This window comes from Perna viridis, chromosome 6 (assembly GCF_037379345.1).
Source record: "Perna viridis isolate PV_CMFRI_1.1 ecotype Kerala chromosome 6, ASM3737934v1, whole genome shotgun sequence".
NCBI classification, from domain to species: Eukaryota; Metazoa; Mollusca; class Bivalvia; order Mytilida; family Mytilidae; genus Perna; species Perna viridis.
This window is the reverse complement of record NC_142450.1, coordinates 17,591,110-17,612,596: the sequence shown is the minus strand read 5'-3', so window position 1 is coordinate 17,612,596 and position 21,487 is coordinate 17,591,110. Positions and strand designations below refer to the sequence as shown.

General features: G+C 33.1%; 1 protein-coding gene across 1 annotated transcript; it reads left to right on the top strand.

Annotated features, from left to right (window-relative positions):
* Window positions 1–5,123: 5,123 nt before the first annotated feature.
* On the top strand, window positions 5,124–19,550 carry LOC148613912 (uncharacterized). Its single transcript, XM_088590396.1, has 11 exons — window positions 5,124–5,248; window positions 6,078–6,386; window positions 7,793–7,921; window positions 8,610–8,717; window positions 9,096–9,221; window positions 10,563–10,756; window positions 11,780–12,023; window positions 12,423–12,608; window positions 17,173–17,349; window positions 17,915–18,103; window positions 18,973–19,550. Exons 1-11 carry the CDS (start codon window positions 5,203–5,205, stop codon window positions 19,245–19,247), a joined length of 1,983 nt encoding a protein of 660 aa, XP_088446522.1. The 5' UTR covers window positions 5,124–5,202; the 3' UTR covers window positions 19,248–19,550.
* Window positions 19,551–21,487: the final 1,937 nt, after the last annotated feature.

Below are 21,487 nucleotides of genomic sequence, written 5' to 3'. Positions count from 1 at the left end.
CATTTCATAGTATAGACCCATAAAACAACTTAATTACAAAAATAAAAATATGTGGCTTTTTTAGGGTGTATCACATTTTTCATATTTTGCATGATTCTTACAAAGACTGCTACTTAATTTCAATAAATTTCTCAAAAATGACAGATTGTGAGAGTGTGAACAATTTTAATTTCAATAATGGTCACAAACTGTTGTTAAAATATTAAAAATGGCAATATTAGTATCCGGGTGGTGGTTGTGAAACATATATTTCGGTCAGAAAACTTCAAAAGTCATATTTTTGCAAAGTGTACGTGTGGGAACAATTTAAATAAACCTGTTAGTCTAAAATTATAGTAAAAAATGTTAAATTGTCTATATAATTATTATTTTGATGGCTGTGACATATTGACTGCAGTTCAATTACTTAAAAATGACACATTCCTGCATATTGTTAGGATATGAACAGTTTTTATTTCAATAATGGTATAAAATTCTTGTATAATATATTAAAAACGGCATTATTATCCTTTTCGTGGTTGCAACGAATGACATTTCTGCACATTTCTGCCAATTGAAAGGGAATCAACATTTATTATCTTTTTAAATGGTCTTGTTATTATTGCTCAATGTGTTTTATTTGTCACTATTAAAATCATACGAGTGTTCTCACAAAATTATTTAATTATTTCAGAATAAATTTTCAAAAATAATTTACGTTTAGAAATCGTATGAGCGCGAACATTTTCAATCAATAACAAATGTACTTCCGGTTAAGATTTTTTTAGATGTCAATGATTAATGAACTGCGACACCTGTAATAATTAATTATTACTCTAAAACAAGCCTGTTTAAAAATTACTTTAATTGCTGTCATAAAATTATGCGGAAAAAGGCAGAACAATATGTTTGATTGACCAATCAAAAGTATTCATTCGCCCCATGCCACATTACCCATTGCCCCATTCCCTATTGCCCCATCCCCCATTCCCCATGCCTAATTGCCGCATCCCCCATTCCCCATTGCCCCATTCCCCATGCTCCATTGCCCTATACCCTATAAAATGGGAAGTTTATCCCATACAGGTACTGTAGTTTATACCCCTGATAGGTAAACAACATGTGTGAGCATTCTCCATTTTCATAATTCATAACCATAATCATATGCATATTGTTGACAACATGAATGAAATCTGAACTAAAAAAAAACTTGTAAAATCTTAATATGAGAGAGTAATCAAGGTTATAGCGGTAATCAAAAGAATGTAATCCAGGGACAAAGACCAGACATGGAAAACAGACATACACAACAAAGAACATAAAGTAACTAAAATCATACATACAAAGTAACAAAGCAAATGAGCAACTCGGACTCCACTAAAAACTGGGAGCATGGACCAGGTGCACCGGTAGGGTAAGCGTCCTCTGCTATTCTACAAACACCCGCCGAATTGCTCATAAAAAGTCCGGGGTAGACAAACGAGGAAAGGAAAACTATGACCCGTTCAATCAATCAGTTTTCATGGTGCAGATGGATACACCATAACAATCCGCGAGTTCATGATGACGACCGTACAACTTATGTAGTAATGACGCAATCTTTTAGCAACATAACCCTGTTCCAGGAGCCTATTTGTTAGAGTTCTAGCGCGATACAAAAAGTCTGCGTAGTTTCGGCGAGCTCTGGCTTAATGTATGAGTTGTGATATGAACAATCCATACGCAGGAGCCGAAGGGATGTTGCCACAGATGAAAGGAAAGTTGACAAGTTGAAAGTTGAGGCATGGATATTTTTAATACCCGTCCCCTTCCCATTGAAGGCCAACTGATGCACCATTTATACACAATTAAAATGACATTGAATAATAAAATGGTAGTCATATTCTAACTGTAGATTAAGATCAACTAAGTTACGCCTATTTTAATAAGTTAAATAACAGAGCATACATGTACATGTGCATTTTATTTTCAGTTCGAGCAGGCACTATTATGATAAAATTTTATATGGACTACAAATTTTGTGCTACATCGTACATGTGTTAATGCATGCAATATCACATATCAAATATACATGAATACTTTTGTATAGTTGATTATGATGTTAAGGACTAGTTTATCTCAAGGGTAGGTTCGGGATTAGCAGAAAATTTGCCGGGTACACCACATAAATAACCGCATTGTTTTTTTTCTAGTTTCTAGTGTGTGTGTGTGTGTGTGTGTGTGTGTGTGTGTGTGTGTGTGAACAAGAATTTATACTTGTCAACAGAAAAGTTATGTTAATGTAATATAGCCCCTGGTGTTTATTAATACAGAAAATCTGTTAGGGGTCTGACTACTGGCTTTCCGCAAAGGGAAGAACACACCATCCAGTTTTGTAGAAAGAGGGGGTTTGGAACTTCTAGATTAACACAGAGTTGTTAGTTTACCTTCAATTTGACGGTTTTGACCGATGATCTCCGAAATGTTACGAACATTGTTTGTACACAAGTATGTCCCGTAGAAACCAAGATGGCGGATTTTAATTTAGGATTCTTTATTGGCTGATACAAGTGCAGAAACGTCCCTTAAGTACCGCCCACTGTTAGAAATAGGTCAATTACCACAATATGAGTTGTTAAAAGACAACTCCAGTTCCGAATCGAAAATGATATGAAAGTAGAAATTCAAAACAATATCGAGCAACATATGACGTCGATTATGGTGTTGAAAATGCTATACCTTAGACAAACATGTATTTTTGACATTTTTGTTTCCAATGGGATTTGACGTTAAAACGCAAGACATATTTACACGTTAAATATTGGGTTAAGGCATATGTTCCACCTACTCGAGATTGTTAGCGTGCTTTTACATAGTTCCGAACAATAAAAAATATACCACAGTTATTTCCTTTAATTAAACAAAACTTTCTTGATGATATTTGCACATTAACGTTCAGAATCGCCAATGCAGAAGTAAGTCAAACCCATAAATTTGATTCTGTATATTTAAATTGAAATCTATTATTTGTTATTAATAAGTACATTTTACTCTCCAATAAACATTATAAAACAATCGTTATAATTGTCTTCATCATATTGTTTCTATTACTTGCAGAATGTTTGCTTTATTGTCGATAGAATTTACTTAAATTGTCTACACAGTATTTTTTTTTTAAAGTAGACCTTGGTTGACGGTGGTTTAAACACATAAATGTTATATTTATTGTCAATATGCATAAATATGTGAATTTTAAATTGCACAAAGAATGAGCGTTATCGACCAACATTGTCCAGTTTGTATAACATAACTTGATATTCCCCTTCTGTAAGACGAACTTACTTCAGTGGTATCTCACTGAACTAACAGCATGCATGGGTATTATATATGGAGCTGTTGGTTGAAGACAATGACAGAATTTATCCGCGTTGAGAAAAAAATATCGATTTCATATTAGAGAAACAATTCCTTGTAGTTCATTTTTGTTTTCTAATGTGTTAGAATTAAACGATAACAATTGTTTTAATTGTTGGTTAATCTTTTTTAATATAAAAGACTTTACGTCGTTTACGCTGCAACATAAATCGCTTTGCGATTCGACCCATAGTGGTTTATATCCAGTGATCTAACCAACAAATGAAAACAATCCTTCAATGGCCAGGCAATATTCATGAGGCCAACTATCTGAAAAAAAAGTAAAATGTGTGTTTACCTTATATTGAATGGGTGTGTATCAACATATGCATATGTATACAGTTAATTGCAGATGACGTTTTTTTCAACTATTTGTCCAATCGACTTTTGAAGAATATATTTTTAAAAATAAATCTACAGTTTTTTTTTTATGTATTCATTTATTTGACGATATATATACCTACAGTTAATAATTTATTTAAATCAACTTTGTTTTGTTTTGGTCTCTTTTTTGCGGGGGGGGGGGGGGCAAAGACCACACAAGAAATGCAAACAAACCAACAAAAACAGAAAATAACCAAAATAATACATACAAAATAACAAAAGTTAATGAGTAATTCGGACTCAACTAAAAACTGGGAGCATAGACCAGGTGGACCGGTAGAGCAAGCGTCCTCTTTTTTTTTCTAGAAACACCTGTCGTGTTGCTCAAGTCCGGGGTAGACAAAATAGAAAAGGAAACCTGAGACACGTTGAACAAATCAGTTTTCATGGTGAAGATGGATACACCGTAACGATCCAACAATTTAAGGTGTTCTGTTTCACGCACGTCTATAAATGCAATGAGTCATGCTTAAACTGTGATAAGTAAAGAACGTTATTTAACACATATCCGGATATAATTTTAAAGATTATGTCGTATTCCAATTAAAATTGTGTCTTTCAGGTTTAATAAAATACCTGTAAATTTATTTTATGCTTAGGGCAGATGAAACCTATTACACGGAGAATTATTTTTCTGCCATCCTGCAAACTCATACGGACGTTTCTTTTTGAGCGAGTAAATAGTGCTTGAGAATATACAAAAAAAAAAATGTTTTTATTTTTTTCAAAAATTATTGTTTGGGACATAAACTGATATATACATTAATTTCATAAACTTTTTTTCAGTGGGGAGACAATTGGTCAGAAAATGTTCTATGAAAATGTAATGAGATTTTTTTATTTCAATTGCAAGCAAAAACGTTCAGTGACTCTAAATTTTCTTTTTGAAATATAAAAAAAATGTTAGATAAGTGTTCCTCATACAGATTTGTAAGAAATTTAATCCATTAGTCTGAACTTGATTTCGACGTAGTGGAGCCTAAAATGAAGGCAATTCTTTATCTTAAAATTTTACAGTTAGTTTGTTCGAGGTCTTCTAGGAGAAAAATAAGACAATTCCAACCACTGAAAGTATTTGGTATAGTATACTTTAAAAGAATTGAGAACTTAATTCTGATGTGCGATAATTGACCATGTTTTTTACTTACCTCATTCTAAGTGGTTAAGAAATTGATAGACAAGACTTGAAAATTAATCGTATTTGATACACAAGAAAGAGCATAGTCACTTGGTATAGATTTTGTTTCTGTTATTCTAATAAATTAATAACAACCTTTGAAACTTCCATATAAATTTGTAATATATAGGCGGGTCTAATATATCCTTTAATTCAATGGGGTATTTCTTAATTTTAAATGGTGAACTGTCTCCTCTGAAGGCATGTTTGATTTTGTTGTCTAACGTAATTAATCATTTTATTAAACATATAGTTATTATAATGTGAAAATGGGAATCCTTATTCGAATTTGTTCTGCAATACTATTTTTTCAAGGTAAGAATGTGCATCAAAAAAGGTTTATTGATTTAAAATTCGAAAAAAAACATTTTGATACTTTTAAAAGAGTTTCAATTGACGAAATAGGGTGTAGATGGCACATGCCAAATTATGATTTTTTTTTTCAAAAAAGTTCACACGTTGAGATCCATAATTTGTGTTTTTTCTCCAAAATGAATGTTCAACTTTGTTTGTAACTCTCTGAAACGGTAACAATGGCATGAATTACATATACATAAAATAACAAAAAATTTTAAAGGAATCATATGATGGGGCGCTGAAGTTTAATTTGTCTTTGATAGTGAAAAATCTTAATATTAAGAGAATGAAAAACCACATGATCATCGAAAGTACTTAGAGTCTTTATTGATAGCTTTTTTTTTACTTTTGTACAGCTCCTTTCTTATTCATTACTGCTCCAAATATTCGTTTTATTTTTCATCTATATTGTTTTCTATTTTACAACGTTTAGAATCTTAAAATAACAGGTTGAATAATATGCGTTATTTATGGATGAAATTTTCATCAAACATGTGTTAAATCTTCGATTTGGTTATGTTATAGAACACCGCGTTTTGCAACCAAATAAAATCATTGAATCCCGGGAAGATTGTTGAAATTATTTTGCGTTGTGTTTATATACTGTAGAAAAAAATATCATATATCTCACATATACAGGTATAGTTTTTTGTTGTTTTTTTTTTTTTTTTGGTTTTTTGTTTTTTGGTTTTTTTTTTTGTTTTGTTTTGTTTTGTTTTTTTTTTTTTTGCTTGTTAACAACAAATTTGTCGATTTTGTCAATAAAATCATAATAATTTTATATCAGTCAACATTTCTCACCAATGGAACCCACCATCCCTTACCACCGATTGGATTGTCATCCAAGGGAAGTCTACGAGCAATATACACCTGTCACATAACCTCAACGAAATTCCTGTGAAAGTAGATATTCAGATCAAGGTAGTAAAAGACGGGGTTGACTACATTTTTACAGGCGTTGGAACAGCACAAAGAGACGATGATATAAATATTCCTTACGGTGGTCTCGTTTACATTTATAATGATGTGGAAATAATAATATACCCCCCTGCGGATGGCGTTTTTTCTGCAATAACTCCGGGAATAGCTTATACAGGTACAGTTCTTTTTTCAAATTCAAGTTAAAGTTTATTCTTTTATTAAACGCGACTATTTCATAAATATGATATATATGAATCATTAAGAGTAATCAAGAGAACCAAGGTTATAGCTGTAATCAAAAGAATGTAATCCAGGGACAAATACCAGACATGGAAAACAGACATAAACAACAAAGAACATAAAGTAAATAAAATCATACAAACAAAGTAACAAAAGTAAATCAGCAACTCGAACTCCACTAAAAACTGGACCAGGTGCACCAGACGGGTAAGCGTCCTCTGCTTTTCTAGAAACACCCGCTGAGTTTCTCATAAAAAGTCAAGTCCAGGGTAGACAAACGAGGAAATGAAAACTATGACCCGTTGAATCAATCAGTTTTCATGGTGTTGATGGATACACCATAACGATCCACGAGTTCATGATGACGACCATAAAACTTCTGTAGTGATGACTTCAATCTTGTAACAACAAAACCCTGTTCCATAAGCCTATTTGTTAGAGTTCTAGCGCGATACAAAAAGTCTGCGTAGTTTAGGCAAGCTCTGGCATAACGTCTGAGTTGTGATATAACACTCCATACGCAGGAGCCGAAGGGATGTTGCCACAGATGAAAGGAAAGTTGACAGTTCTGAATGAAAAGTCATCACGTTTTTCGAAAAGTTTGGTCAATAGTTTTCCTTTACCATCGATTTCTAAGTTTAGGTCCATGATGCAGTCCATGTAAAAATCGGGCATCAGGCATATAATATGTGTTGTACATGGTAAATTTTATCCCACTGATTTGTTTGTTCCAATGTAATGTTTACATTATAGGTATGTCAAATATTACAAATAGACTTTTTACATTCGACCATGTATGGCTGAGTAATGATTTTAAAGTTCCCAAAGAAAATAACCAAATTATGCATAAAATAAAAGAGTTATATCCATTTTCAATTAATTTCAATGTTTTCTGTGTTATTTTTTCCCCTTTTACCATTGCAGTTAATCAAAAACCAACTTTCAAACTTGTGAAAGGATGCATTTGCAACATGTTTGAAAAAAATTTGAAAACAAAATTTGTCAAGTGTCACCCACTACCTAGTATTTGCATGGACGCCCTTTCAATTCATAAAAGTTTTTGATTTAGATGTATTATCAAACGGTATTTGTCTTCCATTGTTCGATTAGAACTTCTTGATAAATAATTATATAACATTTTAAAGTAACCAAATCATCAGTTACAGATTTGATAAATCACTGGATGACGAAACCAACTAGTATGCCACTTCACATGTTTCTTTTGGCAATTAAAAGAAGAAGAAAATAAAATGCATTTTGTGTCTTATAAATCGTTGAATCTCTAATAAGTGTTTATGTAGTTTATTTGATATAAAAATACCTCAACGTCTAATATTTCAGGATCAGCTACAGACTATAATGGCCCATCCTCTATACGGGGCTGGTATGACAGTGGTCACGTAAGGGCGAGGATATGGAGAACTAGTGATTTCCCTCCACCTCTTTTTAATCTCAGCATACCCGTAAGCGGTGAGAAGATACACATTTATTTATTGAGAAAGTAAAACAATCACTTTTGTATCCTAAAATCAATCGTAAATTATATACATGTATATATAAATCAAATATTTTTACAGATTGACACAAGTATTCACTAAATATCAATAGATATCTTGTATACATTATTTTTTTTATATAAATCACAAAGTGCTATTGAAAGATATCTTTGCGTACAGTATTTGAATTGTTATGTAAATATGTATTAAATCATGTTTCGATACATCTTTTAACATAAACTTGATCATAAGTGGGTTTTTTTTTCTATGGTAAATAATGTGCAAACTTTTAACTAGTTACTCAAAAAGCCTTGATTATTATTTTCACCTGGTCAGCTGTTTTTGCCATTGACCATGCAAAAGTGACATAACCATATAATGGTTATTCAAAGTTCAGATGTTCTCGGGGTTTACCCTTTCTGCAACGTTAAAAACAGATACAGCGTGATCTCGTGATCTAACATGGTCGGGTAATAAGTTCATGGATTTTGAAGACATCATTATGGTTCAGTTTAATAAAATATTTGTCGATTGATCATTTACGAAACAGTCAGTGTATTACCCTCGATACCAATTATTACATTCGGCGTTCCGTCAGGTAATAGATTCATATTTCCCTAAGAATAATTCATCAAAGTTATATAATGCATTATGGTTTGTAGATACTGGAGCAAACTGTTTTAAGCTTCAGCAGCACTTTAGTCCTACACTACCTGATCTTGTAATAGCTCAGGTGCACCTTGACGGTGGTTATATATCAGAGGGACAAGGTGTGTATTAATTATAATTAACAATGCAAAGCACTAACTGATGTAATTTCAGAATTACCAATTACAAACAAGATAATTAACAAAATCGACAAATGAACGAATTTTCGAGAAAAAAAATAATTGTTTGTAACCTTATACCATCGCAAGGTTTATTTAGTTTAAAAATATATGCATACAATTTAGTTGGGTAACAAACGTCTGAAGGCGTTGCAAACCCTTTTCAGAAAATGTATTCTTATTCATATTGATTATCTCATTTAATATCGATATACCAATGTATATTAATTTTTTTCTGAGTGTTTACTAGAAAAATAAATATGCATGCATATGTGAATGATGTATTCAAATAGATGTAGTAATTTTCTCAATTACCATTAGGAAACATATTTCAAGAGAATACGAACGTTGATCAGATGCTGTTGGGTGGTGTTGTATTCGGATACGACTCAGTGAACGTGAAGCTGTGGGTGCCCTATAATGACGGACGATCTAAAGACTATAACGGTAATAATACCTAAGTTTTGTCTTTAAAAGATAGTGACAGCATTGTGAAATATACATTCCATTATGGTATTGCAAAAGGTGTATATTGAAGATACAGTTGTTTTCTAATGTTTATTTTCTTTTGAACAGTTCGTGACATCTCCGGAAGGAATCATTTAGCAGGTCGAAACCATTAAAATTATAACGTATGGAAAACTGAATGCCTCGCCTCTGAGACTAAATGCGAATCAAAACAATGTCAACGTTCTTTTCATGGCGTCAGACACTTACAGAGAAGACTCCTCAATATTATACTTATGATGTATTGGCAGTGTATTTGTCCAATAGATATTCCTCTACGCAAATCCCTTAAATTACGGAATCAGATAATAAAAAATCAGTTGAAAATGTATATGAAAAGTCAATTTAAGAACATATGAACAATTTATGATGAACATGTAATAATAACGTTTTATCTGTAAACTATCCTAGGATTGCATACATCGTGTCAGCTCCTTTGTATTTGAGATAAAGAACATATGAGACATTATAAACTCATTTCTTGAACTATCCTTAGCGAGCGATGTGTTAAGAGGTCTCTTGACTAAACCATACGTCAAACGCGATAATTTCTCATCTCATATTTTTAACTTCCCTTTCATCTGTGGAAACATACCTTTGGCACCTGCGTATGTATTTTTATTTCACAACTCATACGTTTAGCAAGATCTCGCCAAAACGATTTATTGTACCGTGCTTGATTTATAACAATTAGGCTTCTGGAACAGGGTTACGTTTTTTTTGAGTAAAGTCGTCGGTACAAAAGTTTTATAGTCGTCATCATAATTTCATTGATCATTTTTGTGTGTCCATTTGACCATGAGAACCGATCTTTTCACCGTCTAATAGTTTTTTATATAATTCTTTGGTTTACCCCGGACGTAACATTTTATCATCAATTTGGCGGTTGTTTCTAGAAAAATTATAGAACGTTAACATTACCTAAGCACCTCATGTCAGCTTTTAGTGGCGACCGGATTGCTAAATTACTCTTGTATGTTTTGATTTGTTTTGGTTTGATTTTAGGTTTTTGTCTTTGTTTTTGTTTGTTTGTTTTTTATTTGTTTTTTATTTGTTTTTTTTATTTTTTGTTTGGGGGGGTGTTGTTTTAGTTAGTTGATGTTCTCAGATGTTTGTAAGTAATTTTCCTGTCTAATACATATATCCATGCAATGTATCAGTTTGAATACGACTGAAATCTCTTTTTTCATTGATGTTTTTTCTTATAACAGAAATTTTATCTTATAAACATGTCTACTTACTTTTCATACGTACTTGAACTTATGTTTCAACGATTTGAAGGAGCTGTATTTGTTCGTGGTGATGGTTTAGGAACATCACAGTATTCAGAAGACAATGCAATCGTTGTTCTTAAAGGGTTCCAGTTAGATAAAGCTTTTCAGATAAATCTCACTGCAGGTCATGGATTGAATAGTCAGGATACCATAAATTTTGGAACTGTACATAGCCTCGATACATCACTAGTAATGGTGCAGGTATATGCTCTCTTTTATCTCCTGTCAAAACCCAACGACAAAAAGGAACGATTTTGAGTATTTCAAAATTTGTAAACAAACGAACCGGAGGAAAAAAAATGTTTAATTACTATCAACGAGAAAGGATAAGGAGTCAATTACTAGCAATAATTCATGGATTTTGTAAAAAAAAAAAGTTCCTTTCAGATTGAATTATGGGTCATTGAGAAGCAGTTATATGTTAATTATCCGGGAAAGTATCGATAAGCATCAATAACTTATTTTTTTTTTTTGTCATGATAATGGTTGGCGTTTATTAAAGAGAGTAATAAATAAGAGTAGATTTTGTCAAATCTACATTTTTTGTTAGTATTGAACATTGTTTTATTTTTAGTTTGAAGACAATTGACATTACTAAAAGCATTGCATTTAGATTTCTATAATAAAAGTACTCGTAGAAAATCCCCATTGTATGTCTGCATAGTTTTATTTGTATTATTAACTATCATATTTAATAATTGAGTATAAATGTGATGTGAAATATACTTTTAAACTGGTATTTCCATTTTCCTTCCGCAACCTTCCTCCACCATCCCCACTCCTTTTCTCACTCGCTTATATATACCTTTGAATAGGAAGCCTCTATAAAATAGTTATCAAATCACTTGAATTTTGTCCATTGCCATTGCAAAGTGCATGTTTTTCATTTATCTGTCCTGAATATTATCACATATCTCCCATTTTTATGAAAAGTTGCAGTATTCCAAATTTAAAAATACGTAAAACACCGGGGCTTCATTCCTTGCATTGCATATGGTAGAACCTCTCGGTGATGGATTTGGCTTCCTCTTTCGAAAGATTTGGTTATAAGTACTTCTTGTATCAACTAATATTTGATTATGATCTTCCTACATTTTTGATTTTAATGCTGCTGATGAGAGATTCCTCCTTGAAACACGTGTACAGCATATCAAAATTTACAATATATAAAACTTGTATTTTTTGCATTCAAAGAAAAATTAAGTCAACACTTTCTACCTGTAGGTAAAAGAAAAAAAGGGTAGTCAAAACAATCCGGGAATGATATTTAATGGGGTAGGATCTGCAATGCCAAGAGACACAAAATTCAGTGGAGTTGTTTACGTTTATACGAATGACAGTACCTTACTGTTCACACCTTCTGGCACCAATTCAAATGGATATATGGTGTATCTAGGTGATCGTTGGGGAAACAACCAACACCAATCTAATGAAGTTACTGCAGAGGTTATAGTAACTGTTTTCTCAGGTACAGTGCTTGCGTTATTACTTATTTTATTGTGTCATTGTTTAGTAATAGAAACTTATTGGGGCGTGTCTTTCTTTTGGTGAATATGTTAGTAGTGTCGGCTTAAGAGTAGATCTACAAATGCTTTAAACAGTACCGGAGCCGACTCTACAGGAAATTCTATCCGATACATCTCTTAAAGTCTTACGATACTTCTGATAGGACAGTTGGTCTAGAACCAGTCGTAGAAACTGTTAAAATTACAGTTGAGTTAAATCAATTTTGATATTAAATATACTTAAATACCCTCTCTCTCTCTCTCTCTCTCTCTCTCTCTCTCTCTCTCTCTCTCTCTCTCTCTCTCTCTCTCTCTGTTCAGTGTATTTTTTGGTCAGTAATGTGAATTTTCTTCAATGCCAGGTCCTTCAGTTGTAAACTGCCCCGATCCTCTCGTTTCAAACACAACTCGTAACCTTACTAATGGATTACAACAGGGATCAGCAGTGCATTATACATGTAACAATGGCTTCGTTCACTCATCTGGAGACCTTATACGTACATGTACAAGTAGTGGAACTTGGAACGGTATGGCACCAATTTGTACACGTATGTATATACTTGTAGATGTACTTTATATAATCACTTGCTTCATATGTAAGCAATTATTTAATTACCCCAAAATAATGCTTAAAACATATTACTTGTTTGTCTGAATTGATACAATGGCAAAAACTATGACAATTTTGTCATATAGAACCCTCCATTATATACAATTTTATCTAAATAACCAATATTGTGATGCAAGACAAACAATATTGGTGTATATCATTGATTGATGGTAAAAGAACGTGTTATTTCAAGAAACGGTCGGCATTCCAATGGAAACTAATTGTGCTGCTCTACTTACTGATATTTCCGTTCACTCTTAAGACGCTGACTTTTGTAGATGATCTGACCCAAAAGAAGGAACATCGTTTAGCTAGATCCTTGAAAATCAGTTTCCGCTATAAAGATGACGTATTATTGTTGAGTAATGCTAGTTCCTGGAATTTTGCTCATCACATCTAGCCCGAATAACTTGAGATAAAGGATACTACAGACACTGTGATGTCAGCTTTATATCTCGACCTACACTTAGAGATTGGTGGCAAAAGAAAACCATTGACCAAAATATACAAAAAACGCGATGAATTTTCATTCCGTATTGTCAACTAATCCTTTTATCTATGACAATAACCCTTCAGGACCTGGGTTTTGAGTATCTTTTATGTTATAAATCATACGTTATTCCAGAGCTTGCCAGGTAACACGCAGACTTTTTGTATTGTGCTAGTTTTCTTACAATTAGGCTTCTGAATCAGGGCTATGTTGCTGCACAATTGAAGTCATTACTACAGAAGTTTTATGATTGCCATCATGAACTCGTGGATCGAGTTTATCCATCTGCATCGTGGAAACTGCTTTGTTCAACGGGTCGTACATTTCCTTTTCTCTTTTGTCTAACCTGGACTTGACTTTTATAAGCAACACGGTAAGTGTTTCTAGAAAAGAGAAGGAAGCTTACACCACCGGAGCACCTGGTTCATGCTTCCAGTTTTTTTTTAGTGGAGTCCGAGTTGCTCATTTACTTCTGTTACTGGATTACAACATGGATCTGTAGTGCAATACGCATGCGGTAATGGCTATGTTCACACATCTGGAAACCTTATACGTACATGTACAAGTAGTGGATCCTGGGATAGTTCTCCTCCAATTCGTGCTCGTAGGTTCATATTAGTATAAGTATTAAGTAAATATATTTTACCAAAACAATTTTACAAAATGTTCTTTAGGAATCATGCCAGGATAATTTACGAATGAAATAATTAAATGTTTCTATTTTAACGCGTTGTTTGGAATTGTACAGGGCATCAGGATTACAAATTTGTATAATGAATTTTTATTTTCTTAAAATACAGTTTACTATATCTTAAACACGATTATTTGTTTTACTAAAATCATTCGTGTTGTTCTAAATTCGATAAAATATATGAAGCTTATTTTTGTATGTGTGTCAGAATATATGAAACCATTTTTCCTAAGTCTATCATTTCTAGTCTTGCCTATTCATAAATTGGCAAAATAGTTATGATATATAGCGATAGTTTCAGCATAGACACATAGACAATTTCAATTCAGTAGCTTTGAATGCACAAAGTATCCCAAGAAAATCAATATTTAAACAATGCATTAAAAAGTTTTTTTCACATTTAAGGATCATAATTAAGGTATACCTCACGAAGACGGGATACAACATTGTTTAATTTTAAAGCTTGGTTTCATGTCAGTTTTATTAAGCATGTGCAGATTAGTTCTGATCATTTCGTTCACGTGATAACCTGTCAAGATCCGTCAGTTGCTGCATCTGCTTACAGCCTAACTGAAACAAAGAATTACACTATCGAACCGTTGACAATGTCCGAGGTCGAAATTTTTATTTGTGGTCCGTGCGATAAAATCATGTATTGGCCAACAAAAACATGCGACAATTGCATATTTTTCAACCAATCATCAGTTACAAAATAACTACATATGTCAAAAGGAATTATTTTTACCTCATAAAGATTATTAGAATCCAATTGAACAATAACAGAAAATGAATATTGTTTTAGAAACAAAGCAGTAACTTCTATTGTTTTTATGACCAAAATTGATAGTTATATCTGAACGATTATTAAACACTTGATTTGATGGCTCCATTAGTTGAATAAATTAAATCAGATCTAAAGCTAATATCCTAAACATGTTTACGTTTGGTTGCTAGCAAGTTGTGAAAGCCGCAAAACTTCATCTCATCTCTTGTTGCATCACATGTGTAGTTTCTTCTAGGTTGTTCGAGAGAATGATTCATTTAAGTAAGCGTCTCTACTTAATGCTGACATAAGTAATCCTGGTCTATTATTTCCCATTGCAGTTTTCTCAAAATAATTTTTTTAAGTGGGGATGATACCTTGCGCTCTGAAAAAGATTTGGGCGGATTGAGCTACTTTCTCTGAGGTATTTCTCTAAATATTTAATTGGATATTTCATTATACTTTAAGACTGAATAAAATTTGATTAACACCTACTATGTTCATCATTCTTGTTATAAACTCATTTAATTTATACAAAGAGCGGTTTATTGATCTTGTAAACTTGGTAACTATGGTAATTACATGTACTCATACAGGATATGTTTTAAAAAAATTCTTTTAATTTTGGTTCAATGAGTATAATCGTCTCAATTTCAAAATTTGCTTTGTATAAGGTAGTACCAATGTAAGTGCTCCTTTTTACAATAATTTTGCCATAGAGACTTGCGTGTATATAGTATATGTACAATGCAAGTTTTCGAATATCGGGTTACCTTTTTTATCGTACATTCTGCCACCGAAAGATATATCCAAATCTTACTGGTAATTTTTGGGTTTGTTTATCTTTGGTCTGCTGGACAACACAACTTAGTCAAGTTTGCAACGCTTTCACACCCCTTCTACCAAAGTACAGCCCCAATTCAATAAAAAGCATGTAAATGCTGATTAAAAATGTATTTCTATCATACAATATATGAAAATATGCACATTATTACCATCAATTTTTACTGCATATTCACTGTAATATTATTAGGGGAGTACAAATACTAGTAGTCTAACATGAAAAATTATAACTAATTTTTTTTTATAAGCCACGGTTAATTTTTATACGGATGTCCATCTTTTTCGTCATATCTCCGTAGAAATTTGCTAGCACGGTATCCAACTGCTCTGGAGCGAAATTTTCAAAGTCTGCACACAATTTCTTTGGAAGGGTAGTAGTCCCTGAATAGTTTAATTATCACCATCATCCACCTTTTGGTCTCATTCTGCATACTCAAACAATACGCTTTTAAAAAGTATTAAGACCGCCTCGATTTCAAATCAAGAACGTGACATTAGGGTTTAAGAAAGTTATGTATGTTTTCTCTTTATTGTATAATATAGCCAATCTTGCATGCCAATTCGGATTAAATTGCAATATATAGACCGGTTGGTCTCTCCCAAAAAGTAAGTGGACCCCAGTTACGCTTCTGCTTATATATAAACATTTTTGGGCTGGCCGACCAACCCGGTCAATATATATTGCCGTATGACTCACAGCATCATGAACTACTCAAAATATATAATGTATGCCATTATATCACCGCTTTATTGAAGTTTTTTGTATATCTTTTGCCGGATTAGTTTAAAAGAAAACTGTTCTGTGATAAAATGGCATCTATTGAGAAATGTTATGATAATATACCTCAGACTTAAATATCATTTTGTTATTGAATACAGAAAAACAGGAATGGCCAAAACCAAAAACATGGTGTCATGTTATCTACCCAAATCATTACATGAAACACTGACAACTCAGAAGTCTTATTTGTGATTCATAGATTACATTCATCAAAGATGGAACGGTACATTTGTTATAATTTAATTGATTTGAAACCAACTTTCTGATTGGTTTGTTCTCTTTGAGGGAATCAGATAGTTTTGTATTATCTCGGTTGACACTATGATTCCTTTTAGTATGATCCGCACCCCGCGATTAAAAAAATCCTAAAATAAGATAACGTTTTAATTACGAATTAATTACTTATAATTGGACTGTTATCCATTAGAAAATTAGAAATTAAGGAATGATTCTAATTTATGAACAGGTTATACTAAAAAACTAAGTTTGGACCGATTCAAAAATTAGAAACATTCCATAAATGTACTAACCTTTCGACTACACATGCGTATGTCTCTTAGTATAACTTATATATATTTAATAGCAGTTATGTGACCATTTTACTATTTTTTTCTCAGATTACATATTACTGTAATTTTCTAATTTCATCATACATGACTATGATTATTAAGAGTTCCTTGTGACGTTAATGAAGCAGAATTTGCACATTCATTCTTTCGAGACATTTAAATTGAATCCAACTTTGCGGGGTTTGTGCTGTCGTCATTCGTATATTATAGTTAAGACATCTTGCGTTTTCTGCCCAAGGACCTCTTCCTCCTCTTGTTGGTTTCCCTAAAATAGTTTTAGCTTATTACTAACTTATACAAACATTTTTGTTGTCATACATTTAGACGTTCAAACATTATAATTCATTTTCACAAATATTTTTCAGTTATATCCTGTCCAGATCCCTCTGTGACTACGGCTAATCACAACCTAACAAATGGATTACAACAGGGATCTGTTGTACAGTATACATGTAAAACTGGTTTTGTTCACATTTTCGGAAATCGTACACGTTCCTGTACAAGTAGTGGAAACTGGGACGGTATTGAAGCAGTCTGTATACGTACGTTAGGTTTTTCATAGATTACATTTCTCGGTTTATTTGAACAATATGATTTCATATACAGTGTGTATACGATATTTTTAATCATTTTCCTAGAATGTGCAAATTGACACAAATTTACGTGTATAAATAGCTTTGAAATATTTTCAGAGGTAAGATGTCCTGACCCCGGTAAAGTCATCAATGCTTTATATGCCCTGTCTTGCCTTCTGCCAGGTGATGACGTGGCCTATACATGGTATCAAAATTCACGACATATAGCAAGTGACGAAGTAGGAACCTGGCAGGCAGACGGTACATGGGTTGGAACTCCTATAGTCTGCGTAGGGAAGTCGGAGAAGCTTGTTTGAATTTAGTGTCAATCTTGTACACCATAAATGATATATTTCTTCATGCATTAATCTAAAACCTCAACTGACTTAAGCTCATTCATCAATTAGCTTAAGTTTAATAACTTAAATAAAAAATGCCGTTCTGTCACATTGTGTGAACGATGCAGGTTCCATTTAATAAATGACTATTCATATTTTTTTTCTTGAAAATATTGCTACTTTATTTCTTTCAGAAATAAGTTGCTCTGATCCTGGTAATATCTATAATGCAACGTATTCTTTGTCTGGTCTTCTTCCTGGTGACACTGCAAATTATACTTGTGTTAACGAATCGCTACAACAAGCAGGAGACGCTGTCAGGAGATGTCAATCAGATGGATATTGGAATGGAATTCCAATAGTCTGTTCTACTCCTTGTGCATGTAAGAACTGTCAACTGTCAACTACTCTACTTGCCCTAACGTAATTTCAGATTAATATACCACCGAAACATAGATTTTTCAGATCAGGTTTATCGGTCTAGAGGCACCAGGATTTATCTAGAAAAGGATAAGTTGCCATAATATCAATGTTGTCATTATAAAAGTTCTATGGTCTGTATTGGGGGATATGCATTGATCATAAAAAATACGAGAAGCAACCTCTATCAATCGTAAAATATGTATTTTATGACTTTCAACCGGCAGCATGACAGTTATCTTCAACGAGATTATTCACTATATTCACGCCTAGTCTAAGGGGCGTGCTAGGGAAGGGGATAAAAAAAGGAATGACAAAAAGGGCACGGGATATGGAGATCGAACTTTACTAGGCGCAAATCATTAAATAAACGAAGTTTTCTTCAATTGATACCTTAAATGTATTAATAAAAACTTTTGTAACATGTGATATCCGTATTTATCACTTATGAGGCGTAATTGAGTAAGAAAATGATGAAAAAGGACTACTAAAAGGTGATCAAGGCAATGGGAAAAGAAGAATTCGAGAAAGGGAACCCAAAAATAAAAGCATTTTCAAAATTTAGATCTATCTCCCATATTGATATTTTGAAGATTACAGAATTGCATCAAATTAATACGAAAACAAATAATACGAAAACAAATTAACATATTTCTCTATAAGACATATTGAACAACTAATAGTTTATTTAAGTTTTCGTCTTGTAAGAATTGTTTGTGTCGTCCTAATTTTGCATTTAATTGATTTTGGTGTGTTTTTAATAAAATTATATATGTAAGAAATAACAAAACGTCTTCAATACAATATTTCGTTTTTGTATTTTTTTTTACAGCAAGGTTATTTCCAACAGCAGTTTCTTTAACACCAGAGGCTTTAGCTGAAACGGTAAAACAGACAAAGAAGGAACTCACTGTTGAAAAGAAACAAACAAGCTCCTACAAAAGATCTCTGACATCAGCAAAGGATCGAAGACAGTCGGCAAAATTTATAGGAACGGGAGGTGTTGTGATACTGTGCTCTGTCCTGGTAGCTCTTACTCTTCCAGACATGTTTACATTTTTTCGGCATTGTCAGGCATATAGATATGTCTACAAAAATCTGGAATAATACCATCAAATTTAAAAAAAAAAAACACACATAGTACAATTTGAGTTTTTGTCATTTTGACATGTCTTACATTGTCGTGATGACAATTGTGCTACACATTTTTAATTCTACTATTTTACTAGAATTTGAGGAATTGATACTGTTTCGACAGTTGTAAGAGAGTATTCAAGGGAACCAAGGTTATAACGGTAATCAAAAGAATGTAATCCAGGGACAAAGACCAGACATGGAAAACAGACATTCACAACAAAGAACATAAAGTAACTAAAGTCATACATACAAAGTAACAAAAGTAAATGAGCAACTCGGACTCCACTAAAACCTGGGGGCAAGGACCAGGTGCACCGGTAGGAAGCGTCCTCTGCTTTTCTAGAAACACCCGCCGAGTTGCTCATAAAAAGTCAATTCCGGGGTAGATAAACGAGGAAAGGAAAACTATGACCCGTTGAATAAATCAGTTTTCATGGTGTGGATGGATACACCATAACGATCCACGAGTTCATGATGACGACCATAAAACTTCTATAGTGATGACTTCAATCTTGTAGCAACATAACCCTGTTCCAGAAGCCTATTTGTTAGAGTTCTAGCACGATACGAAAAATCTGCGTAGTTTAGGCATGCTCTGGCAGAACGTATGAGTTGTGATATGAACACTCCATACGCAGGAGCCGTAGGGATGTTGCCACGGATGAAAGGAAAGTTGACAATTCTGAATGAAAAGTCATCACGTTTGTCGTAAAGTTTGGTCAATAGTTTTCCTTTACCATTGATTTCTAAGTGTAGGTCAAGATGTCAAAATAATGTAATCCAGGGACAAAGACCAGACATGGAAAACAGACATTCACAACAAAGAACATAAAGTAACTAAAATCATACATACAAAGTAATAAAAGTAAATGAGCAACTCGGACTCCACTAAAACCAGGGGGCATGGATCAGGTGCACCGGTAGGGTAAGCGTGCTCAGCTTTTCTAGAAACACCCGCCGAGTTGCTCATAAATAGTCAAGTCCGGGGTAGATAAACGAGAAAAGGAAAACTATGACCCGTTGAATAAATCAGTTCTCTTGGTGCTGATGGATAAACCATAACGATCCACGAGTTCATTATGACGACAACAGCTCAATTGATGTGTCATTATATGAAAATCAAAACTACGAATTCATGCTCACACATAGACATACAGTTCATGTCGTATATGTAAAGTGTTTCTTTAAATAAACTTAATACAATTGAACCAGAGTTACATGACCATGTGATGGTTATGAATATCTTGTAAGAGTAATTAAGGGAACCAAGGTTATAGCGGTAATCAAAAGAATGTAATCCAGGGACAAAGACCAGACATGGAAAACGGACATTCACAACAAAGAACATAAAGTAACTAAAATCATACATACAAAGTAACAAAAGTAAATGAGCAATTCGGACTCCACTAAAAACTGGGAGCATGGACCAGGTGCACCGGTAGGGTAAGCGTCCTCTGTACTATAAATATGTTTGTACAAATGTATGACCGTTTAGTTGTAAATCGACGACATGTTTGATAATCTATGTGCTTGTGTTCTCAACGTCCGTGGTAATGTTAAATTATCAAGAAAAAAATATCACATATTACGTAATATAACAATTAACTATATATATATTATATCTTTAACATAATCTGACTAACTGAATCATGAGTTATTTGTCCACCCGTTTAGTCCTTGCATGCAGATTTAAATGAATTATATTGAAATCATAAACGAAAAAACAAAAGTTATTTACTAGTCTGTGGCTTGATTGTAGTGAGCCGGGCATTGTTGTAGGAGGTTGTCAATTTTCATGATTTTTTTTTAAACAAATCACAGCATCTGCACTTGTTGCTTCGTCTTTAAGCAAATGCCATGTAAGAGATCAGATGAGGACTAGCTTCGAGTTAGAGTACTGACTTTAGGTTCTTGCCTTTATGGGCAAGCAGATTATTATAGCAACTCAGCGGTTGAAGCAGCTGGACTGAGAGATATTTCTTCTCACTTAAGAGACATGGTTATTTTTATTCTAAGTGAATCAAACGCAATTCGAGTATACCTTCAAGATATTCTGCCTCAAACTGATAAAGTGATATCTTATTTTTTTATAAGTCAAAAGAGATAACACAAGTGACTTCACAATAATTTTTTTATGACGTCTTGTAAATTCAAAGAATTCCTGCAATCAGGGCATTCTGGATTGGAGAACTAATCACATAATCAATTTC